Here is a 21,150-nt window from a genome sequence, read left to right as displayed (position 1 = left end):
TAGGGCGTGAAGCCACTCCCGCAAGTGACCCCACTCGGCCGAGAACGCATCTCGAGAACCATCACCAGAATCACGACCACCAACACAAAGACCATCAATTACCATGCCAAACAATCACAACACTATCATAACGATCGACACACTAGACCATCTACAGAAACTGAGTAGGCGAACCTACCTTTACGCATCCGCAACCAATCCATGCCGACAACCACAACATCCAGCGCACAAGCAAAGCCTACTACCATCATGCAAACATCTATTACTAACAATCAAACCCTAACTATAGAGACAAGGACACGGATGATGATTGTGACATACCTATTAGGGAGAGACAAGGCAAAAGACCGCTACCCGACTCAAGGGACGCTCTTCTAAGGCACAAGGATCTTCCCAAAGGCTTCCATGGAGGTTTTGAGGTGAAGGGAAGGGAAAGAGGCGGCTGAAGGATAGGAGGAAAGTGGCGAAAGTGATTTGCGGATTTAACAAAACGCGATATAAAAACCCCAATAAAACCAGGCACTCGATCGAGTACCCAACCTACTCGATCGAGTGGCCCCCTACTCGATCGAGTGCCCTAGCTACTCGATCGAGTAGCCTCTACTCTATCGAGTACCACTCTTAACACGCAGACTCAAAACAGGTTTTGGCATACTTTTCTAAGATTACTCCTCCGTTCAGGACGGTCAACGACGGTCAAAGGGTCCTAAAAAAGGGCGGGTATTACGGTCTTCCCCCTTAAAAAGAACTTCGTCCCCGAAGTTCAACTCACCTCTCCCGCTCACGACACGGAACCAACACAACCTTACCAAACTTCCCGGTCAAACCACTACCTCTTGAAAATACCATTCCCCCTCATGTCATCATCATCATCGACCACCTTTATACCTAACGATTCTTGCCACTATCATGCAACCTTTATCACAATCGATCGTTATCTTACATATATATAAAGCGTCCAGGACTCGTGATGCGAATCGTCGCTCACGATCTTCCAACATACAATAACAACTATCAAATCGTCAATCGAGAACATGTTTCCTATTAATTTCCATGTGGTACCACTAGTGCCACCATGTTACTTGGCAACATGATTCAAATATGATCACACACACTTTGAAGCATTAAAGAAAGAAAGAAAGTAAGTCGGTTTTTTTTTTTTTTTTTTTTTTTTTTTTAACACATGATACCAACAACATTCTAAACAACTACCAATGACTTTATAATCGAGCAAAACATAATACCGACAACATTATAAATAAACAAAGCATTATTCAAAAACTTGACCTTTTTATTTCGCGACATTACTCTTCCTCTAAAAAGGAACTTCGTCCCCGAAGTTCACCACCCAAATATCAACACGTATTACTCACTATGGGCATCAAAACATGAAAGAGAACCACATTATTATGGACATTATTCACTAATTGTACACTCGTTAAATTAAAATCACACACACGCCACCGGAATAACTAGTCACCGTTGATAACACACATTAATATGGTATGCACAAACGTACGAGAAGCTAAAATTCCGATAAATAGATCGTAATGAGGCGTATACAAAATAAAAGTAACAAGAAATGATTACCGACTTACTAATTGTGACAGATACGCTTATAAAGCTTCAATCATGACTTGTAACATATGAAATTAACGGTTCAAAGGTGTTATTACGTACTCACAACTACTTTAAACATTAAACTCGTAATTATAAAACAATTGAACATTTTCAATTTTCAAAAACCCCCTGTAACAGTGACACTCGATCGAGTAAGTAGCGGTACTCGATCGAGTGCCATGCTACTCGATCGAGTGTCTTGGCTACTCGATCGAGTGGCCTACAGATCAAAAACTTTTTCTCATTCTATCCTGTAGCTACTCGATAGAGTACGGGGTACTCTGTCGAGTACCTACAAGCCAATTCCTCATACAACCTATTACGAGTTAACACCCATGTGCATATCTATCATATAAAATTGAGTCGGGCGACTCCCGACTCCTAATATCCCGCAAAAGTTAGAATATGAAATCCGGCCTTATGGCCAACCATACAAATCCAGCTAAGTCTTAAAAATAAAAGGAAACACCTACCAACGTCTAACAACAATACCACCATCTAACATCAACTACTATCGACAAATATAAGAACGAGGAGTATCACTCCTCCCGCTCTTCCGCTCAAAGATCACCTCATCATCACCACCACCCGAAGTACCAGCTCCCGATGTCCCAATCCCCGCATCCACTCCCCGCTCCCGCTCCTCCTCCCGCTCCCGGGCTGCGTACCATGGAGTCAAGCCGCCGTAAGGGAAGGACCGAGGTGTCCCCACGTCGATCGCTCCACCCCGTAGGAATGGAATACCCCGAGTAGTCCCCAACTCCACTCCACCAAATCGGATGCGGTCCCTCTGTACCTATCCCCGAGCGTACGCCATCTCGTGCATGTTCCGGAGTGTCAAGGTAGATGACACTCTCTCCGCTAGGTAATTGGATCGCGTCTCCGGTGTGTCAAGGTAAGGGTAGTACGGGAAGGCTGCCGGCTGGCTGCGGTGCCTCCGGCCGTGGCCTAGTCCCCGAGGCCCTCTCCCTCACTCGACGGGGTCCCTCACCACACTGGGTCTCTCCACCCTCTGGACTTCCTCATTCTCGCCCTTCGCCGGCTCCGGCATCTCCTGGAGGATGGTGCCATCAATGAGATAGGTCTGCGGTGTGGCGGGGTGTATCCTCATCCTCCTCCTCCTCCTCATCGTCCACATCCACAGTCACCACCGCGGCTCCAAGGGCTCTGTGGGCTGGGAGGTGCTCGGGTGAGCTGGAATCTTCATCCAACTCATGCCAAGCACTCTCCACGCTAGGCTACCGTCAGCCAAGGTTCTCAACCATTTCAGGTCGAGATAGTACTCACGATCCATGGTAGGCACAGGGGTAGCTAGAGGCACGTCGTTGAAGAAGCCTCAAAGGAGGTTAACTTTTCAGCTAACTAACCGAGTGGCAATGGCACCACGGCTCAGTACCGAGAAGTAGAGGAAGCCATCAAAGCAAGAGCAAAGACAAACTATGGAAGGAGCATTAAAGACCACTTTCTTGGCCCGCTCCGGATTGAGGTACGACATCAAAAGTAAAACCTCATGGTTATTCAACTTATTGATATCCTTTCTATCATAGAGGAGGTTTGAAAGAGAACGGAGGAAGATTCTCAAGGTGATGTCTTTCAACGTCGTTAATCAAAGATATTGCTCGCGGTGGGAGCTTGCTTCCCGATCAAGCAAGGCATTAGGCGGGACGACGCCGCACTCACTGGAATGTCGGTGATGGAGTCCTTGGGAGGCTTAGCCAACTCAAGGTGAGAGGCAAACAAATCCATGGTCAACAAGAAGCTGGTATTCATCAATCTAAACTCGACAGTCTGACCTGGGTCATAGTTAAAGGAACTCATGAATTCTAGGGTAAGAAAAGGGTAAGTGTGGTTCCTCAGCCGGTACAAACCCGTAAACCCCAAGGTCTCGAATATATGACGGACATCCGTCTCTATTTCCAACTCCTCTAGCACACCGGTGTCTATACACTTTGTGGGTCTCATCTTGCGTTTTTGTAAAGCTACAAAACGCTCCCTTTGCTTAAAGTCAACAAAAACAATGTATGGGTACTTTAAATCGGGTACTACCGGTCCACTAGCCTCCCCCCTCTCAAGTGGATCAACCCTTCCCCGTTTACTCTGACGGGTTCCAAGGTTTAGTCTCGGCATCTGCTTTAGACATAAGTTCAAACAATTTATATAAACATGCAAGCATATACTTCATGTAATTTGGGTTCTATATACTTAGTAAGTTTACTAATTCATCAACCAATTCCATATTTGAAGCACATAAATCATGTCACCAAACTTAGTTGCTCAGCTAGATACACACCAATTCTCCAACCATTCTCGCATGATGTGAAGCACATAATTCACGTTGTTACTTTGGGTATGAAAATAAGTATACATGTTCATTAGCAGTTTCTACGATTTCATCACACAAGTTCATACTATTACTACTCATAAGGCATAGTGGTGAAAGTAATTATCATGATGGCCGCATATGTTCAGTAATTTGAATGCCCTATCATGCTTCTAAGGGTCGTTCTAGTACATTGCTAATTACATGTTACTAATTCAAGAGAATGAATAATTTATGACAAATTTATATCACCCTTCACTACTATGTAGAACAACTCAATCAAACTTTTCAGACGGTCTTTACAGCTGTGGAAATCGTGGCATGTATTCATCAATCATTGTTTCCATTATCATTTTGAAGTTCAATTCATGCTTATATTGTCAATTACAACATCAATTTTCTAATTCCAAGTCACGAATTTCTCATAAGGCACTTTTAAGACGGAGTTTTAAGGCAACTTTCTAAGGTGATAATCATCAAAATTCATTCTTCCACATGATGTAAACAATGTATAGTACTTAATTCCATCTTCTAATCAATGTAAAACAATCAAAAATCAATTTCAAATTTGTAAACCCTAGAAATTTCGATTTCAACTATGCAATCCCTACTCTAATTTACAAAGATACAATCACCAACAACCATGAAAAAGGAGGCATATGAATCATATTTCAACAATTAAAAGCATCAAATTGGCCATTATCATCGAAATTTCAGTTTGTTTTACTATTTTGACACATTCAAAGCAATAAACCATGTACATTAGGAAGAATAGCATACCTTGATTGAGGAACAAGTAGAGGAACGAAAATTAAACTAAGAAATTAACCCCAAAATCACTACTAACCCAAGGTAAAGGGAGGATTTGAGAGAGATTAAGGGATTTGAGAGAGGTTAAGATGGTTGTGTCGAAATAGGGAGGAATAAGAAGAAGATATAGGAGGATTAGGGGTTTTAAGAAAACCCGTAGAAATCATCAGATAAAGAACCTACTCGATCGAGTGCAGGGTACTCGATCGAGTACCACCCTACTCGATCGAGTAGGAGCTAAATCATCGAGTAACTGCGGAAATTTTCCCACATCCCGACACCATAGCTTCCTAATCAGATCGAGTGAGGTCTACTCGGTCAAGTAAGCACTTGCACTCGGTCAAGTATAGTTAAGTACTAGATCAAAAATACGAAGTAACTTTGAAGATTCCTGCAAAAACAACACCGCGTGTCGATTCCAACTAAGTTCGGAATTCGACACTAATTATCGCATTCAATCACGTTTTATAACCGCCGTCACACAAAATACAACTCTTCAACAACTAAGAGACATATCCCGTTACGTTATACAAATTACCCAACTCGATCTACCTGTCACCGAGTTATGTACAAATCTAGCCGTGTCATTTTATTACCTTTAAACTTACTTTTCATGCCATTACTAAACTCGTGTTTACATCAACTTGAAACGTATAGTTCACATTATTTCCCCATATTTACTTATCACGTAATTATATACTTTGCCAATCACTTAATCAATTATGCCTTACATGTTATTCTAAGCAATCTATTTTGCATAATTCAAATATTTCGCAATGGAAAAATTCCAACTAGCTAATAAAGCATATACACATTACCATATACCGTGATTCGAATTATTACTCATCCATACTATAATTGTCATTAATTTTACGACAAACCCTTACATGTTCGCTACTCATATTACACATTCAAATGCACACTTTCACGCATCTCCATGACGTATAATCTCGTCACATAACTCCTAGCTATCCTATAAGCTCACTAATCATCCAACGAGCTTCAATAATCCCGTCACTAATTACCATACTCGGCCCAAACATTACTATCACACCTCTATTAATTCTAACAAAACTTAACCGGAGGTAGCTCCGGCACAATTAACATACATAGCACACATAGACACACGGACTCCACATTCCCATCCCATGTGACTGGCTTAAGTGTCATGGGGCCAAAATTTTGAAATGAGGGCGCCTACTCACCCAAAATCTAGCATCAGCCGGGGCTCCCATTGCACATACACCAGGTTCATTTTATTAGACTCTCTACATTCATTATGTTCATTTGTTACAGGTTCCAAAATCGATTCTCTTATACCACTTTGTAACACCCCGATATTCAGAGGAGCCTTAACTAGGCCTTCCTTAGCATATAAGGGCGTTACCATCTCGGTTACCCGAGGAAAGTAATTATCAAACGTCAATAAAAGAACTATTAAGTTATATTACAAGTGATTCAACCAAAATTCAATACAAGGTACAACTCAAAGACTACTCGCTATGACCATCGTATGTCGTGAAGACTCATCCCTGCCCGGACTCCAGCTATCATCAACACCAACACTGCTAAGACCGATTTTGCTCACCAAAAGGGATCACGGCAGACACATAACAAACAAACAACCACACAAGGTCAGTACTGAGATAAGATAAGGCAACGGCAATTACAAACAACAACTCAAACAAAGACATCGGTCTCAACCACAATCATACAATCCCACCAAATCTATCACTGACTGTCCACTGGACCAGCCCTGCCAGTGGGGGACCGCGGCCGTTCCCACCTAAGCCCCGCTCATCATACGAGCGATAACCCTGCTCATTAATGTGCACATCCCCTTTCGTGGCGGGTTCCACGAAGGGCGAAACTAGGGCGTGAAGTCACTCCCGCAAGTGACCCCACTCAGCCGAGAACGCATCTCGAGAACCATCACCAGTAATCACGACCACCAACACAAAGACCATCAATTACCATGCCAAACAATCACAACACTATCATAACGACTGACACACTAGACCATCTACGTAAACCGTGTAGGCGAACCTACCTTTACGCATCCGCAACCAATCCATGCCGACAACCACAAAGATCCGCAGACAAGCAAAGCCTACTACCATCATGCAAATATCTATTACTAACAATCAAACCCTAACTATAGAGACAAGGACACGGATGATGATTGTGACATACCTATTAGGGAGAGACAAGGCAAAAGACCGCTACCCGACTCAAGGGACGCTCTTCTAAGGCACAAGGATCTTCCCAAAGGCTTCCATGGAGGTTTTGAGGTGAAGGGAAGGGAAAGAGGCGGCTGAAGGATAGGAGGAAAGTGGCGAAAGTGATTTGCGGATTTAACAAAACGCGATATAAAAACCCCCGCTGAAAACCAGGCACTCGATCGAGTACCCAACCTACTCGATCGAGTGGCCCCCTACTCGATCGAGTGCCCTAGCTACTCGATCGAGTAGCCTCTACTCTATCGAGTACCACTCTTAACACGCAGCTCAAACAGGTTTTGGCATACTTTTCTAAGATTACTCCCGTTCCCGAGGACAGTCAACGACGGTCAAAGGGTCCTAAAAAGGGCGGGTATTACAGAATATGAGGGATGGTTAATTTTAAAGGAGGGAGGTAAAGTGAGAATTTCAATTGACCACCTGTGTTGTGGTCGCCGGCGCCGACGAGGTGGAGTCGAACCTCCGGTGACGGCGTGTCAGGATGGTGGCCTAGTGGCTTGTTGTAGAAAATGGGAATGATAGTGTGGCAGGGAGCTAGGAAAAATGGATTTATCGGAAAACAAAGGGATTTGATGGGGATTAAATTAGCTTGTTCTCACCGACCGAACGTTGAGAACGCACTAGATACATTAGAATATATATAAAAGGTGCACTTTTTTTTTTTTTTTTTTTTACCATATCTCATATACACTTTTTACTAAAGTAGGTACACTTTTTATCAAAATTCAATATACGCATTTTAAGAATATAGATACACTTTTTTTTTTTGCCAAATCTCATATACACTTTTAACTAAAGTAGATAGGTACACTTTTTACCAAAATTCTATATACGCATTTTAAGAATGTAGATATTTTTTTTTTTTTTTTACCAAATCTCATATACACTTTTAACTAAAGTAGGTATACTTTTTACCAAAATTCTATATACGCATTTTAAGGATGTAGATACACCTTTTTTTTTTATTTTTTTTACCAAATCTCATATACACTTTTAACTAAAGTAGGTACACTTTTTACCAAAATTTTATATACGCATTTTAAGAATGTAGATACACTTTTTTTTTTTTACCAAATCTAATCGACACTTTTAACTAAAGTAGGTACACTTTTTACCAAAATTCTATATACACATTTTAAGAATGTAGACACACTTTTTTATTCTAGGTACAATTTTTAAGTGAATTCTATATAGACTTTTTTTTATCCTAGGTACACTTTTGACTTTCATTCTATGTAAATTTTTTAAAGAATGTCTTTTTTCTAGCATAAGTACAATTTTTTAATAGATTTTTTTAACCAAATGTCATATACGTTTTTTTTTTTTTGCAAAATAAAATAGATACATTTTTTCACATACATTTTTTTTTTTTGCAAAATGACATACTCCATCTATCGAAAACAACAGGCTCACCATGACATTTTGGCAATTTTAATAGCAAGGTGGATGAACTTATGGAGTAAGGAGTAAGACTCGCAATTTGGTCAACTTACGAAAAAACATCAGTTTTTCTATGTAATTGGAATACATCAAAGTACAGCATCCGAAACAGAAGTGGCTGCATATCTCTTTAGTTATAATTTGTATGATGAGTGAAAAGGAAAAGGCAGGAAGCTATGAAGGTACAAACTACAAGCAGCTATGGTCACAGTCTCACATATGTGTTCGCCGTTCTGATCTACACTATCTGGCATGCTCATTCAGTGTTATTAGGGATCGCCCGAATCGGAAGCTTCTTATGGATCCGACACCGTGAGGTGAGAAAATGATGAAGAAGCTAGGAGAAGGGAAAACAAGATAGTAAAACAAAACAAAATCGGTTAAATATATAAGTAAAGCAATATTGAATTTAAGTTCTCTTTTTTCCTTTCCAATGCCATCTTGTTACATTTCCAAATCGAGTTCAATAGAAGCGTGGGATTACCCACATATAGACATATAGCAGTCCAAAACAAGCTGACAGAATTTCGTCCTCATCGAACTCTTCCTAACATTCTTTCACAAAATTAGATACAGTCACTTCAAATCTTCACTGCTGCCGCTTCTCTCTATATTTTCACTACATCATCATGTTAATATCCCTCATTCCTTTGCTTCCTTCTATCCCTCCTTCTCTTCCAAAGCGGAATGTCAGGAGTAGCTTCACAGTGCTTCAGATTCGGATCCTTGCATCCTCTAGTCCATTTCTTGCAGGGAGCAGATATATCACATACATAGCAATAACACTGCAATACAAAATTGCCACTGATTAAACTGGTATTACACATCTACAGCCGAACTTAAAAAAACACTCAGAAAAGATCACACAGTTATTACCAATTTGCAATGAGTTTCATGAGGAGTCTTCTTGAAAGGGTATGTTCCACATAAGTGCCTGGATGTGGGTAATCCCTACAAGCCACCTACACATTCAAAAATTATTGTCACACAGTTATAACTTTCCTAACTTCTTGAACCTTGAGCCCATCATTACAAGGAGAGCAGCAGATAGCCCCAGGCCTACCGATGAGGCGAACACGGGTCGTTTAGGAAGCTCTGTATAGACATAGTATAGGAGCAGAGCCGAGAGTCCGCCAGATGCTAGAGACTTGTGGCTACCACTCTTTAAGTAGCCCATCAAACCTCCAAGGCCAACTAGGGCAACAAAGCCCAAAGCGAATTTCTGGGACATTAAAAGAGCCTTGTTCCTTTCGGCATTAGCATCATCTGACCCTTCATCACTTTTGTCGCCATCATTGTCATCACCGCTCCCACCCCCTCCCCCACGTGTACCTCTAATGGCACCGTCGTCACCACTTCCACCAGTAAAGTCGGGCTTTATCTCAACTTGTTCTCCTGTTAGCTCAACATCGAGAGACAAAAACTTAACAGTCAAAAGTAGATATATACGTTTAGCTAGCCAGATACACTCGTTTAAATTGCTAGATACATTTCTCTAGCTAGCTAGATACACTACTTTAAGTTGCTAGATGCATACATCTAGCTAGCTAGATACACTCTTTTTAGTTTCTAAATACATAGCTTTAGCTAGCTAGATACACTACTTTAAATGGAAGAGTATATATCAAAGTGAAATTAATAACTTTCATTTTATTTCCAATTTAATGATAAAGGAATATACGACTGAGAATTAATATGCCACTATACACCCAAAATTAGTCAAACCTAGAGGAATTCAGATTAACCATGACATATGTATCTTTTGCGTGACTGGCAAGATTTTATGAAGTCCTCCACTAGCAATCAGCCTACCAGTATATGCAAATAAACAGGAGAACGCTAAAACAAACTTAATGGAATGAATAGATCTAATTTAACCAAAACAAAAGTGACAGATCAAACAGTAACAGCTTAACACCCCCAGTCCAATCTTGCAGTCGACCAATTTAAATGAAATAGAACCACATGCAAGACAATTTGAACAAGGATAATAAAAAAGCCAACAGCCTCAACACAGGCTACACAGCCACCACAGTTAATAGGGTAACATGGGTACAAAAGAGAGCAGCAGAGAGGGCACAACTTAACATCATAAATTATCGCAGGGATGAAGTTGAACAACAGCCTGGTTTTGGACCATGGTACTGCTGCTTGGTAGCATAAAGAGGAGAGAAAGACATAAATCAAAAAGTGACCTATACATATGGATGATTTGAAATCGGCAAGCCACTAAAGCTAGTTATACGACTGAGAACTGAAAAATCAAATAATTATACGCTTCTAGCAAACTCAATCAATTTAATAAAACATTCTCAACTGCTCTAACTATACACCACACTAATAGGCTAGTTGACACCAAAACTACAAACAAGGGTGGGTTAAATTAAAGAGTTTGATAGCTAAATGATCGGGACGGAGGGAGTAGTTTATTTTGAGACAATGATAGATATTTATATTCTCCTGAAATCTGTTGTGAAAAGACACGTAAAAAAAATAAGAAAGCAAATGAAGCATTACAAATCAAGGATTATAAATATTAGTTAATCATTGAAGTTTACATAATTAGTGACTTAATAGACCAGGAACATATTGCATAATCATATAAGCTCATTTACATTAATTTAAACTTAATCCATATACTAATTATTCATTTCATAAGAACTAAAACCAAACTAAAAGGTGTCGTACGCCTGTACTGATAAAAGATTTTGATCCTCAACAAGATAGGCACAATATTGTATTGAAAAATTCATCCATAAGAGGACTAAGAGGATCCTATTCTTGTTTTCTTCAATTTAAGAAAAGAGAAATTACCTATATAGGAGTAGCTACGCATATTATTGTCCCAGATTCAAAAATTAATAATCTGGATACACACATCGTTATGTGTATCTGGTAGTATTCATCCATGTATCTGGTAACGTATTTCGTGTATCCAAATACAGTACATACACAAAAATACAAAGTAACACCCCCACCCCCTCACTAACATCACGCCCATGAGTTTTAGAGATTTAAAGAGAGGGAATAATTATAAAGCTGGTCCAAAAAATTCTCTAGTTAATTTGCAAAACATTTCATAGTTGAAAGTAAACAAGTCACTAAGATACGGAAACAATCACTAGTAAACTAAAATGATATATTTAGAAAGATAAGAGTAGTCATGTTAAATGGTTACTTACATTAAATAGTTGCTAATATTGTACAAAAAAAATTCCATTTCATATTGATCACATGCTATAAATCTAAATAATACATCTACTTGACACAAATATTATACTGAATATAATTTTATTTTAAAAATTTCTTTTATACATGATCGTGCAAGTTTGCACGGGTTTAAGTTAGGGCTTATATAAATCTCTGTCAAGAGTCCCCCGTCTACATTGAAATGGTTTTGGTGGGTCTCTCTAGCTGTGTCTATGCAAAACTCTCTTGCTCAATATATTTTGAGGATTTGACTGATATTTAAAGAATACAGTTTGATAGAGACCGAATTGTATCCGTATATCTACTTGCCAGAATGGTTCGTCAAAATGGTCGATGAACAATGTTAAAATTAGCAGGTACTCGATCTATGTGATATCCGTTCAGGTAGAGGCAGAAATATCAAATTTAGATCTACATTCAATCTTTAGATAAGCAGTGTGCCAGTGTTATCTAATTTATCTTCCAATCATTTTCATATTGGTTAAACAGCTATTCTTGTCAAAAAAACGCAGCGATATAATATTTAGCAGATAACAACCAGAGCAAAACAGATAAAAGTCCCTTCGCATTGTTTGTAATAAAGTAATGCAACCATATTTTAGAAGCTCAAGCACATAACCTCTCCATACTATCAATTTAAGAAAAGAGAAATTACATATATAGGAGTAGATACACATATTACTGTCCCAGATTCACAAATTAATACTCTAGATACATACATCGATATGTGTATCTGGTAGTATTCATCCATGTATCTGGTAACGTATTCATCCATGTATTGTGATTAGCATAATTGACTTATCAAGTGAAAATAACATAAGCATATCAACAATTGGGGAAAAAATTAGCAAATTAGGGTTTGGGGAAAAAAGGTGAGAGGACTTACGTAATAAGCTTGTAGTGCTGATGAAGGCTCTATCAATCATCGTCGGCGGATAGCACCACCTCTGACGTGTGGTGGTGGGGGTAGTACTGGTTGATGTCGGCAACTGTCAGGTGCACGTGCCTGGTGATTGCGGCGTCGAGATTTGTAGTATCGAGTGTCAGGATAAGACTTAGAGAAGTTGATTCGTCGCCGGAGTTATTGTGATCGTCGCCGGAGTTGTTGCGATCATCGCCGGAGATGACGAAAGGTTGGCAGGTGGTGATTGGGGGATTTGGGTTTGAGGAAATATGTGATTGGGGAGAGGGTGATAGATAAGTTTGGCCGTGAGAAACTAAGGACGCGCGAGTTTTATTATAAAGGTCGTTCTCACCGAGTGTTCGTTCTCACCGAATCCTAAATCATATATATATATATATATAGAGAGAGAGAGATTTAGGATCCGGTGAGAATAATTATTCGGTGAGAACGAACTAACTACCAGCTTTTATTAAACACTACGACATACAAACCCCATTGTAAACATCACACTGCCAAAACCAAAATCTATTCATCCCCATCTACCCCATTACCAGAATCCGGAGACCACCACCATCGCCGACACCGAGCTCCGGCATAGACCGCCGTTGTTAAGACGTTGGCAGAGACCACCACCGTCGTCGTCCCTATCTCGCATCTCTCCTCTCCTCTATTCCGCACCCAAATCACCGACAGTGACTGATCGGGAATGATAGAGTCACCGGTCGTGATCCTTTTGCCGTCGATAGAAGCAGATGGAGATTGGGGATGAGAGAAGTTCACCACGACGGCACGAATCCCCAAAATTTCAGATTCTTAAATCACAGACCCTGATTCTCCGTCCTTTGATTTTGAAATCTGCAAATCAACTATCCAATCTGAACTCCTTACCTTAGCCGGTTCCCACCGATATTACTCGCCGGAAAATAAAACTAAAAATTGAATTTCAAAATCACCAGATATAGTGCTGCCAAAAATACAAAATGACTCGTCAATTGGAGGAACGGATGGCAAAATCCGAAGAATCGAACAATTTTATCAGCGGAAGAAGGTTAGTTTATATTTGTGGTGAGATGAAAACCTTGTGTAGCGAAAATAAAAACAAATGGTTGATATACTATGGTCATGTACTTTGTGTTAAGCCGGTCCTAATAAATTCTTGGAATACTACTCGGTACTATTATACATCAGCATCTGATACGGAAAAGGTGACTGTCTCTTTTTGCTAGTTTGATCCTTGTATTGAAAACTAGCCCATTCCTTATATTAGTTCTTCACAAATCATGATGAGATTTGTGAGTAGTTGTGACTGCAGCATTCAATTATGAACCTTATTGATCTATGTACGTACGTCTTAGGTCAATTGATTTACTATTCTTTGAAACTGGATTATATTGATAAAAACTTCTCAACAAAAAGTTTATATTGATAGAAAAAAGTAAATGACTTACTCAATTTGTTGAGCTTCTTTATTTAGAAATAGCAACTGAATTCGATTATCGACATAATTGATATGATGGGATACCTGGAAACATCATCTATGTGTTTAATCGGTGTCTTCAAATAGTGTCTTAACATAAGTGGTATGGCTAACTTCCAATTCATGTTGAGAGTAGCATGTATAATTCCAAGGAATGAGGTATTGTATCTTGTATCGTATCTTCGATATCTATATCAGATATCGTATACTTATATACTATATCGTATATCGTATATCGTATACTATATGTAGTAGTAGTAGTTATTAGTAAGTAGAGACATTAGGGATTCCAAGGAATGAGGTAATGATATCATAGTTGGACGCTTTAACATTCATACTGGACTTTCGTGATTTAATTTGCATGTTGTCTTCAGGGAACTTTGCTAGCAAATTTTGGAGGGAGCAAAGACATCGGTCAAGGTGTGGGACACTGCGACCTGGCAACTTGTTTCCACCCTAACAATTCCTCATTCGGAAAACAGCAAACCATCTGATAAAAGTGCCACTAAGAAATTTGCCCTCTCAGTTGCATGGGGCCCAGACGGGAGACGGTTGGCATGTGGCTCTATGGACGGGACAATTTCCGTGTTTGATATGGATACTCTTAAGTTCCTACACTACCTTGAAGGTCACCTCATGCCAGTGCGGAGCCTCGTGTTTTCTCCTGTGGATCCTAGAGTCCTTTTCTCGGGGTCTGATGATGGGCACATACACATGTATGACGCCGAAGGAAAGAGCTTGATCGGGTCTTTGTCGGGCCACTCAAGCTGGGTTCTGAGCGTGGATGCAAGCCCGGATGGAGCTTTTATTGCAAGTGGGTCAAGTGATAAATCGGTGAAGCTGTGGGACCTTGGCATGCGAGCCGCTGTACAGAGCATGACAAACCACACTGACATGGTTTGGGGTGTTGCATTTCGGCCTCCTGGTGGGACTGGATTACGAGCCGGCAGACTCACAAGTGTTTCAGATGATAAAAGAATCTCACTATATGATTACTCTTAAACTTGATTATTTCTTCAATAGAATGATTTTCAAAAATATGTGTTTGAGATGTATAGTGTTGGAGTGTCCCCGACAATATGCGATCACAATTTTCGATCATGATGATCACATGTTTAAATCTCATTTTTAAGAATACGTAAGGGATGATTCATTTTATAGTCAACTGATCAACATTAATCGGTAACGATTGGCTTGCTAGAGTTTGACGTTACTGTCGTGGGACGGTGGTGGTCAGTTGATCCCTTAAGGTCACACCTAAAGGATGATGCCCTAATCTGTAAAGTTGATTAATTGTATGACGATACAAGTTAATCAATTACTTAAAATTGAACAATTCAATTTGTGAGAGAATATTGATATCTTATTGTAATGGGATTAAATAAGATTTATTTTAGTAATAAAATGCTTTATTACCAAAATTATTTATTGTTTGAGAAACAATAGAGATAAGAATGAATGGTTAATTAAAATTACAAGATGTTGTGAATTATAATTATATGACCCATTTTATTTATGTGATCAAGTATCACTAGTCAATTTTTGTATGTAATTTAATTAATTTATAAAATGATATTTATGTGATAAATATGCATTAAATTAATTAATAACATGTAATATACTACATGTGACATATTGTGTGATAATTGACAAATTGACAAAATAAAATGGTAGTCCATTTTATATAAATGGACCGAAATAATGAGAGTAATGGGTGTTAGTGGGTGAATTATTTTATGAGATAAAATAAACTAATGATACCTAATCTACACCTAGCCTTACAAGCCTAAGGTATAGATAAGAACAAAAGGAAAAGTGAAAGACCATATATTGGTCCTCCTCCTCACCAAAACCGGTGGCCTATACTCTCTATAAGAGAGTTTTGTTCTCTCATATTTGAGATATACACTCAACCATTCAACACACATGCAAACTCTCTCATACTTTGTTCATCTTTCTCCAAAATTAGAGAAATCATGATCAAATTGTTCAAATCAAATTACTAATATTATTAGTGTAATATATGAGTATTAGTAATCAATTTTAAGGTAAACTACTAAACAAATATCTAGCACATATTATTTAGTAGAGATAAGGGATAATCTTGGGTGCAATCAAGAGGAGTGGCTTCTACACTTGAAGTCTTTGGAGGATCATCCTATTACTCATCATAGCTCAAGAACAAGTGAAGGTAGGAGACCTTACTTGTGCCCATAAACCGAAATATTCAATGTAAGGAACCGGTTTTCCTCTACACTTATTTATATGTTTTGCATGCATAAGATCCTTAGGTTTTTATGACTAAAACTTTAAATTAAAATATGTGATATTTAAAATATGATTTCCAACAAGTGGTATCAGAGCATCACGGTTGTTGCATTCAAAATCGGGTTAGTTTTTCCGAATTAATTTAATTAACATATAAAACTTGTTATTTAGGATTTATGAAGATAAATCATGAAATAATTTTACATGTTAATAGTTTCTGCTCCTAAGTGATTTTTAGTATATTTTGGTTTATTTATGGATTTTATTGTTCATTTTATATATTATTGGCATTAAAATGTGATTTTATGAGAAAAATGTCATTTTTGGACGAAAAATAGCTAAACTTCGAATTTTTCAGTGTTTTTTGGATATGTTTTCACATATATTATCTACTGATGTCTTGTAAATTTTCATGTTAAAATAAGTTGTTTTGCTCGAAATATGAATTTTATAAGTTAAAATTGTATTTAAATGGGTAAATAGGTTAATATGAGTTATATTTCGAATCTGGTCATGGAAATTTAGTATGCTGTCATATGCAATTTTACAAGTTGTGTGTAAAATATTTGGCTATAATGAAGTCTTTTTGCATGATTTATGAATTTTTGATGAAAAATCACATAAATAGTGACTATAATTAGTAATAATGCCATACTTCATGACTAAAGGAAAAATGTCACATGTTGCATTTTGTCATATATTTCATATCTAAAAGTGAAAAGTTGATGAAAATAAATTTTCTCATATTTTAATGGTCATATTTGTTAAAACCGATAAACCGCAACATTGTTTTTCTCGATAAATTTTCGAAAATTTTAACCTAAGTTTTGAACATTATGAATGTCATGGTATTTTTTCCAGAATGTTCATGAGTTTAAATTTCAAATTTCGAAATTATTTGAAATTTTTATAATTTAATTTGAAGTTTATAGCATAATTTTGTATTTTGGGTCCATTTATGAACGATATTAAGAAATCAAGGTTAATTATTGTCAAAATGTTAGGGGAGACTAAGTTTTGAGTCCTAAGATGGTTAGGGTAATTAACTTGTACATAAATATGAATTTATGTAATTATTGTGATTTTAATAAGTTAAATCACGCAAATCCATAAAAACCGATAAAATATACGATATTGGCTCATAAAAGGCGATTTAGCATAAAATTTAACATGTTCATACATATTATAATGCTGCATTTTATTTATGATTGTCATATTTTAATTTTATGTAATTTACTTAGTATGGCTTTAGTTTTAATTGGTATTACCCGAAATGTATGGGAATATCGATTCAGTTGTAATTATTGTGATCTCGTATCACCGTTTTGTAATTTAATAGATTTATTTTTAATTACAAATGTATAATAGGAAATTATGTTATTCATTTTATAATTTAATTATTCCGGAGTTCCTTGAAGACGGTGCCATTCGAGAAGGCGATCCATCAAAGAAAGTGTTGCTGACAGGGCAGTCGTATACCTATAAAAAATAACCAACTGGCTCTAACTAATATAGCTAGGGAAGTCGGGTCGATCTCCACAGGGAGATGGGAAAATGTCAGCTTTGTCTAAGTTCGTCACGGTAACCAAATTGGGGGTTTTAAATGGGTTGTTGTTCTAAACTAATGAGAATGAGAAAGAGAAAAAAAACTAGAGAAAAAGGATTAAGCAGATAAAGAAAGCATCTAAGACAGACGGTTCACCATGATCATTCGGTCAAGTAATCTAGGTCTCAGGTCAATGCAAGTATGGTCCGAGGAGCAGTGAATATCTCCTTCCGGTCTCAATTCGCCCTAAAGCACAAATAGCTTAGCTTCCACCCTCACTATAGTGCCCTAATGTTCGCTACGAGTCTCACCCTTTCCAACCTTCCGGTCCAGGTCAAGGCTTACTATGGTTTAAATGCCTAATTGCGTCGACTCAATTAGACAGATACAAATAAGTGCAGCGATTAACAACAAGGACTACACAAGCATTAACCTAATAATTCAATCGCTATCCCTTCATAATCATGGATCCCCTAGCCTTAGCAAAAGGGAATTAGCTACACGTTACTACCGAGTTAACAACAATAATATGTAGATAACAAGAATTAAACATAATAATAATAATAATAAGAATGAAAGATTAAATAAAACAATAATGGAAGCAGTGAGAAGAAGATAGAAATAAAATGATAAATACGATTAAGAGATAAAAGGAGAAATAATACCAATTACAAATCCGAATCTGAGTAGCAAAGTATAGAAGAAAGGTAAAAGATGAATAAGCAGTAGAAGTCGATCAAGTAGTAGTGAATAGGATGAGGAAGAGTTACGCAGTCTACTGTATTTTGTAGTATCCGAAAATCCTCCTCTAAACCTTATCCTAAACTTGATTACAAAAGCCCATACAAGATTAGGCGGAAAAACTCTATTACAGGCCAAACCACTCGATCGAGTGGAAATAAACCACTCGATCGAGCAACTAAGCGACAAACCCCTCAATCGAGTGGAAATAAACCACTCAATCAAGTAACTCCGTATATTGTCTTCTCGATTGTATACTGGAACTGCTCGATCGAGTATCCTTCAGTATATAAAGCATTCGATCGACTAGAAAAGTAGTCGATCGAGCTATTTTGGCACGTTTAGGCACTAGACACCTTCCGAAACCAGCTCACGCGTCTTCAAAGTGATAGATTCCAAGCTCCGGCTCCTTGTTCTCCATAAATGCATGCGAATGGGACGAGTTTAGGCACGATTTATCTCCTCTTTGATTTATTCCTGCAATTTACATAAAACGAACCAAAGTAGAATATTCGGGGGTATTTGTAGCTAGATGCCACGTAAATAGTACAGAAATGCGTGTAAAAATGAGGTAAAAACCTTATATAAAATATACGCAACAGTTGCCTTGAAGTGCGTTCCAAGACCGAAGTTCAAGGGACCAAAGGAGTTGGTTTCCGAATTTGTAATAGTTTATTAGATTAACTATTTTAGGAAGGCCATACTAGGATTTTATTTTTATGCTTTGCATTTTATTTATATGTTGCATGCATCGCTAAATCGCCATAACTAAACATGCATTTTAAATCGAGTTTATCGACCGTGTCAATTACAATTATCGTAGTTCACCGCTTTAGTTCACTTAAAACGTGATAGATAATAAATTGACATGACCTCTCGCTAAAATAAACAATTGAGACTTAGCCTTACCAAAAAGTAGAAACCATGAAAACCTATTTCGTGAGGGAGTGCGCTCGGCCACACCGGGGTACAAACCTTGTTACGTAGGGGAAGTGGGTGATAAATGTCTATCCACCGAATTCATGTTGATAAGGAAAGAATCGGCTACACCGTGCCCAAGTTAATGTGGATTTGGATCATGGACACATTTATTCGAAATTTGGGTTAAACTCAACAAAAGTATTCTCGGCCATAGACGGATGTGTTTTGGGCTAAAGATAAATATTAATGTAATTTTATCGACCAAGAGTTCTAAAAGTAAAATCGATTAAAGAGTTAATCCACCGAGTTATATTGAAAAGGGATGAATCGGCTACACCGTTCCCAAGTTAATATGAATTTGGATCTTGGAATCATTTATCATAGTTGGGTAGAGGTCACTATGTAAATGATTTACTTGTTAAATTATTTACAAGTATTATTATAACGATAAATGTTTTGTTTTCTATATTCCGTAATCATATTGTTCTATTTCTTTACCTCAATTTATACGATATCATTTCGATTTTATTTCAAATCTCCATTAAAACATCGTAACTAAAGACAAATATGAATTTTCTTCTAAAACCTCGTGTTATCCAATGGAAGGATCTCTTATGAAGAGTATAGATAAAAGTTATTCGTGATCAAAAGGGTTTTTGATTCTTAACTAACATATCTACTTACAATGAATTGTTTCTCATGTGCTTAATTGAGTTAAGTACGTTAAATCATTTTGGTGACTAGATTTGTTAGAAATCGTAATTGACCAAAATACCGCAACCACTTCAATAAAAGTTTTAAGACTAAACGAATAAATTGAAGAGTAGTCTTCATGAATTTCAATTTTGCTTAGCAAAGACTCATTGAAATGAGTGGGAGCATTCTCTTAAACCGTTAAGAAAAGGACGAGGTTCTAAGAAGTAAAATTAGAATGGGATTGATACATGGTAATGGTAAAAGTTAAGTTATTGAGAATAATGATACTAAACCTATCAATCCCACCAATAAAGTTTCCATTGTCTTAATTGTTAGACGCTAGAATAGAAACTACCCCAAATTATTGAAGAATCAACAAGTTAGTTGTGGGACATCTAATGGGACCTTCTTCTTTAAATGTTTATTTGATTGACATAAATTTTGCTAGTACTACTCCGTCAATATTAGAAACCGGTGGTGGTTTTCATCATTTTATTTGATACATAGGATGATTAGAATATGACGACTAGCAACAAATGATGTTGAGAGATAGAGTCATTGTGTACTCAATCTAGTTTTGGGTTTAAAGTTGTACTTAATTATGACTATTAAGTGCATAAACTTTGAATAAGAATATAATCTTGTTAAGATACAAAAGAGGTTTCACTTTTGTGACCCTATACACCACAATTTGATGTATGGCTAGCCCATTATCAAGGTGAATATATTCTAAACTAAACTAGAATGATACATCATGTAGATGATGCAAGACTCAAATTGGTATCCCAAGATTAAACCTTAAATTCTGGAATGATGAACGCAAAGAGTTATCGAGTACTCTTGAAACCCTTAGATTGTTAATCTTATGGTATATGCGTATCTTGTATTCAAAGCAAGATGTCTTGTGCCTTTTGGTTGAAAAGGAGATCGAGGTTGTAAATCATTGATCCAAAATAG

The 21,150-nt window shown here is 37.6% G+C and overlaps 2 protein-coding genes across 2 annotated transcripts; one reads left to right on the top strand and one right to left on the bottom strand.

Annotated features, from left to right (window-relative positions):
- Positions 1–9,062: 9,062 nt before the first annotated feature.
- On the bottom strand, positions 9,063–14,079 carry LOC141632627 (uncharacterized). Its single transcript, XM_074445158.1, has 4 exons — positions 14,067–14,079; positions 9,438–9,825; positions 9,307–9,364; positions 9,063–9,215 (listed from the first exon to the last, which is right to left on the bottom strand). The coding sequence occupies exons 1-4, from the start codon at positions 14,077–14,079 to the stop codon at positions 9,063–9,065; spliced, it is 612 nt and encodes a 203-aa protein (XP_074301259.1).
- A 47-nt stretch (positions 14,080–14,126) lies between these two features.
- LOC141632626 (WD repeat-containing protein VIP3-like) lies at positions 14,127–15,023 on the top strand. The gene is made up of 2 exons (XM_074445157.1): positions 14,127–14,180; positions 14,409–15,023. The coding sequence occupies exons 1-2, from the start codon at positions 14,127–14,129 to the stop codon at positions 15,021–15,023; spliced, it is 669 nt and encodes a 222-aa protein (XP_074301258.1).
- Positions 15,024–21,150: the final 6,127 nt, after the last annotated feature.

This window comes from Silene latifolia, chromosome Y (genome assembly GCF_048544455.1).
Source record: "Silene latifolia isolate original U9 population chromosome Y, ASM4854445v1, whole genome shotgun sequence".
Taxonomy (NCBI): Eukaryota; Viridiplantae; Streptophyta; class Magnoliopsida; order Caryophyllales; family Caryophyllaceae; genus Silene; species Silene latifolia.
The sequence above is the reverse complement of the archived record's forward strand: the minus strand, read 5'-3'. Positions and strand labels throughout refer to the sequence as shown.

Coding starts and splice junctions, on each gene's coding strand:
- LOC141632626 (XM_074445157.1), top strand. CDS start 14,127: ATGGCTAACTTCCAATTCATGTTGAGAGTAGCATGTATAATTCCAAGG. Junction 14,181..14,408: donor GTATAATTCCAAGGAATGAG/GTATTGTATCTT, acceptor GAACTTTGCTAG/CAAATTTTGGAGGGAGCAAA.
- LOC141632627 (XM_074445158.1), bottom strand. Junction 9,365..9,437: donor ATGGGCTCAAGGTTCAAGAA/GTTAGGAAAGTT, acceptor ACCCACATCCAG/GCACTTATGTGGAACATACC. Junction 9,216..9,306: donor ATGAAACTCATTGCAAATTG/GTAATAACTGTG, acceptor TTTGTATTGCAG/TGTTATTGCTATGTATGTGA.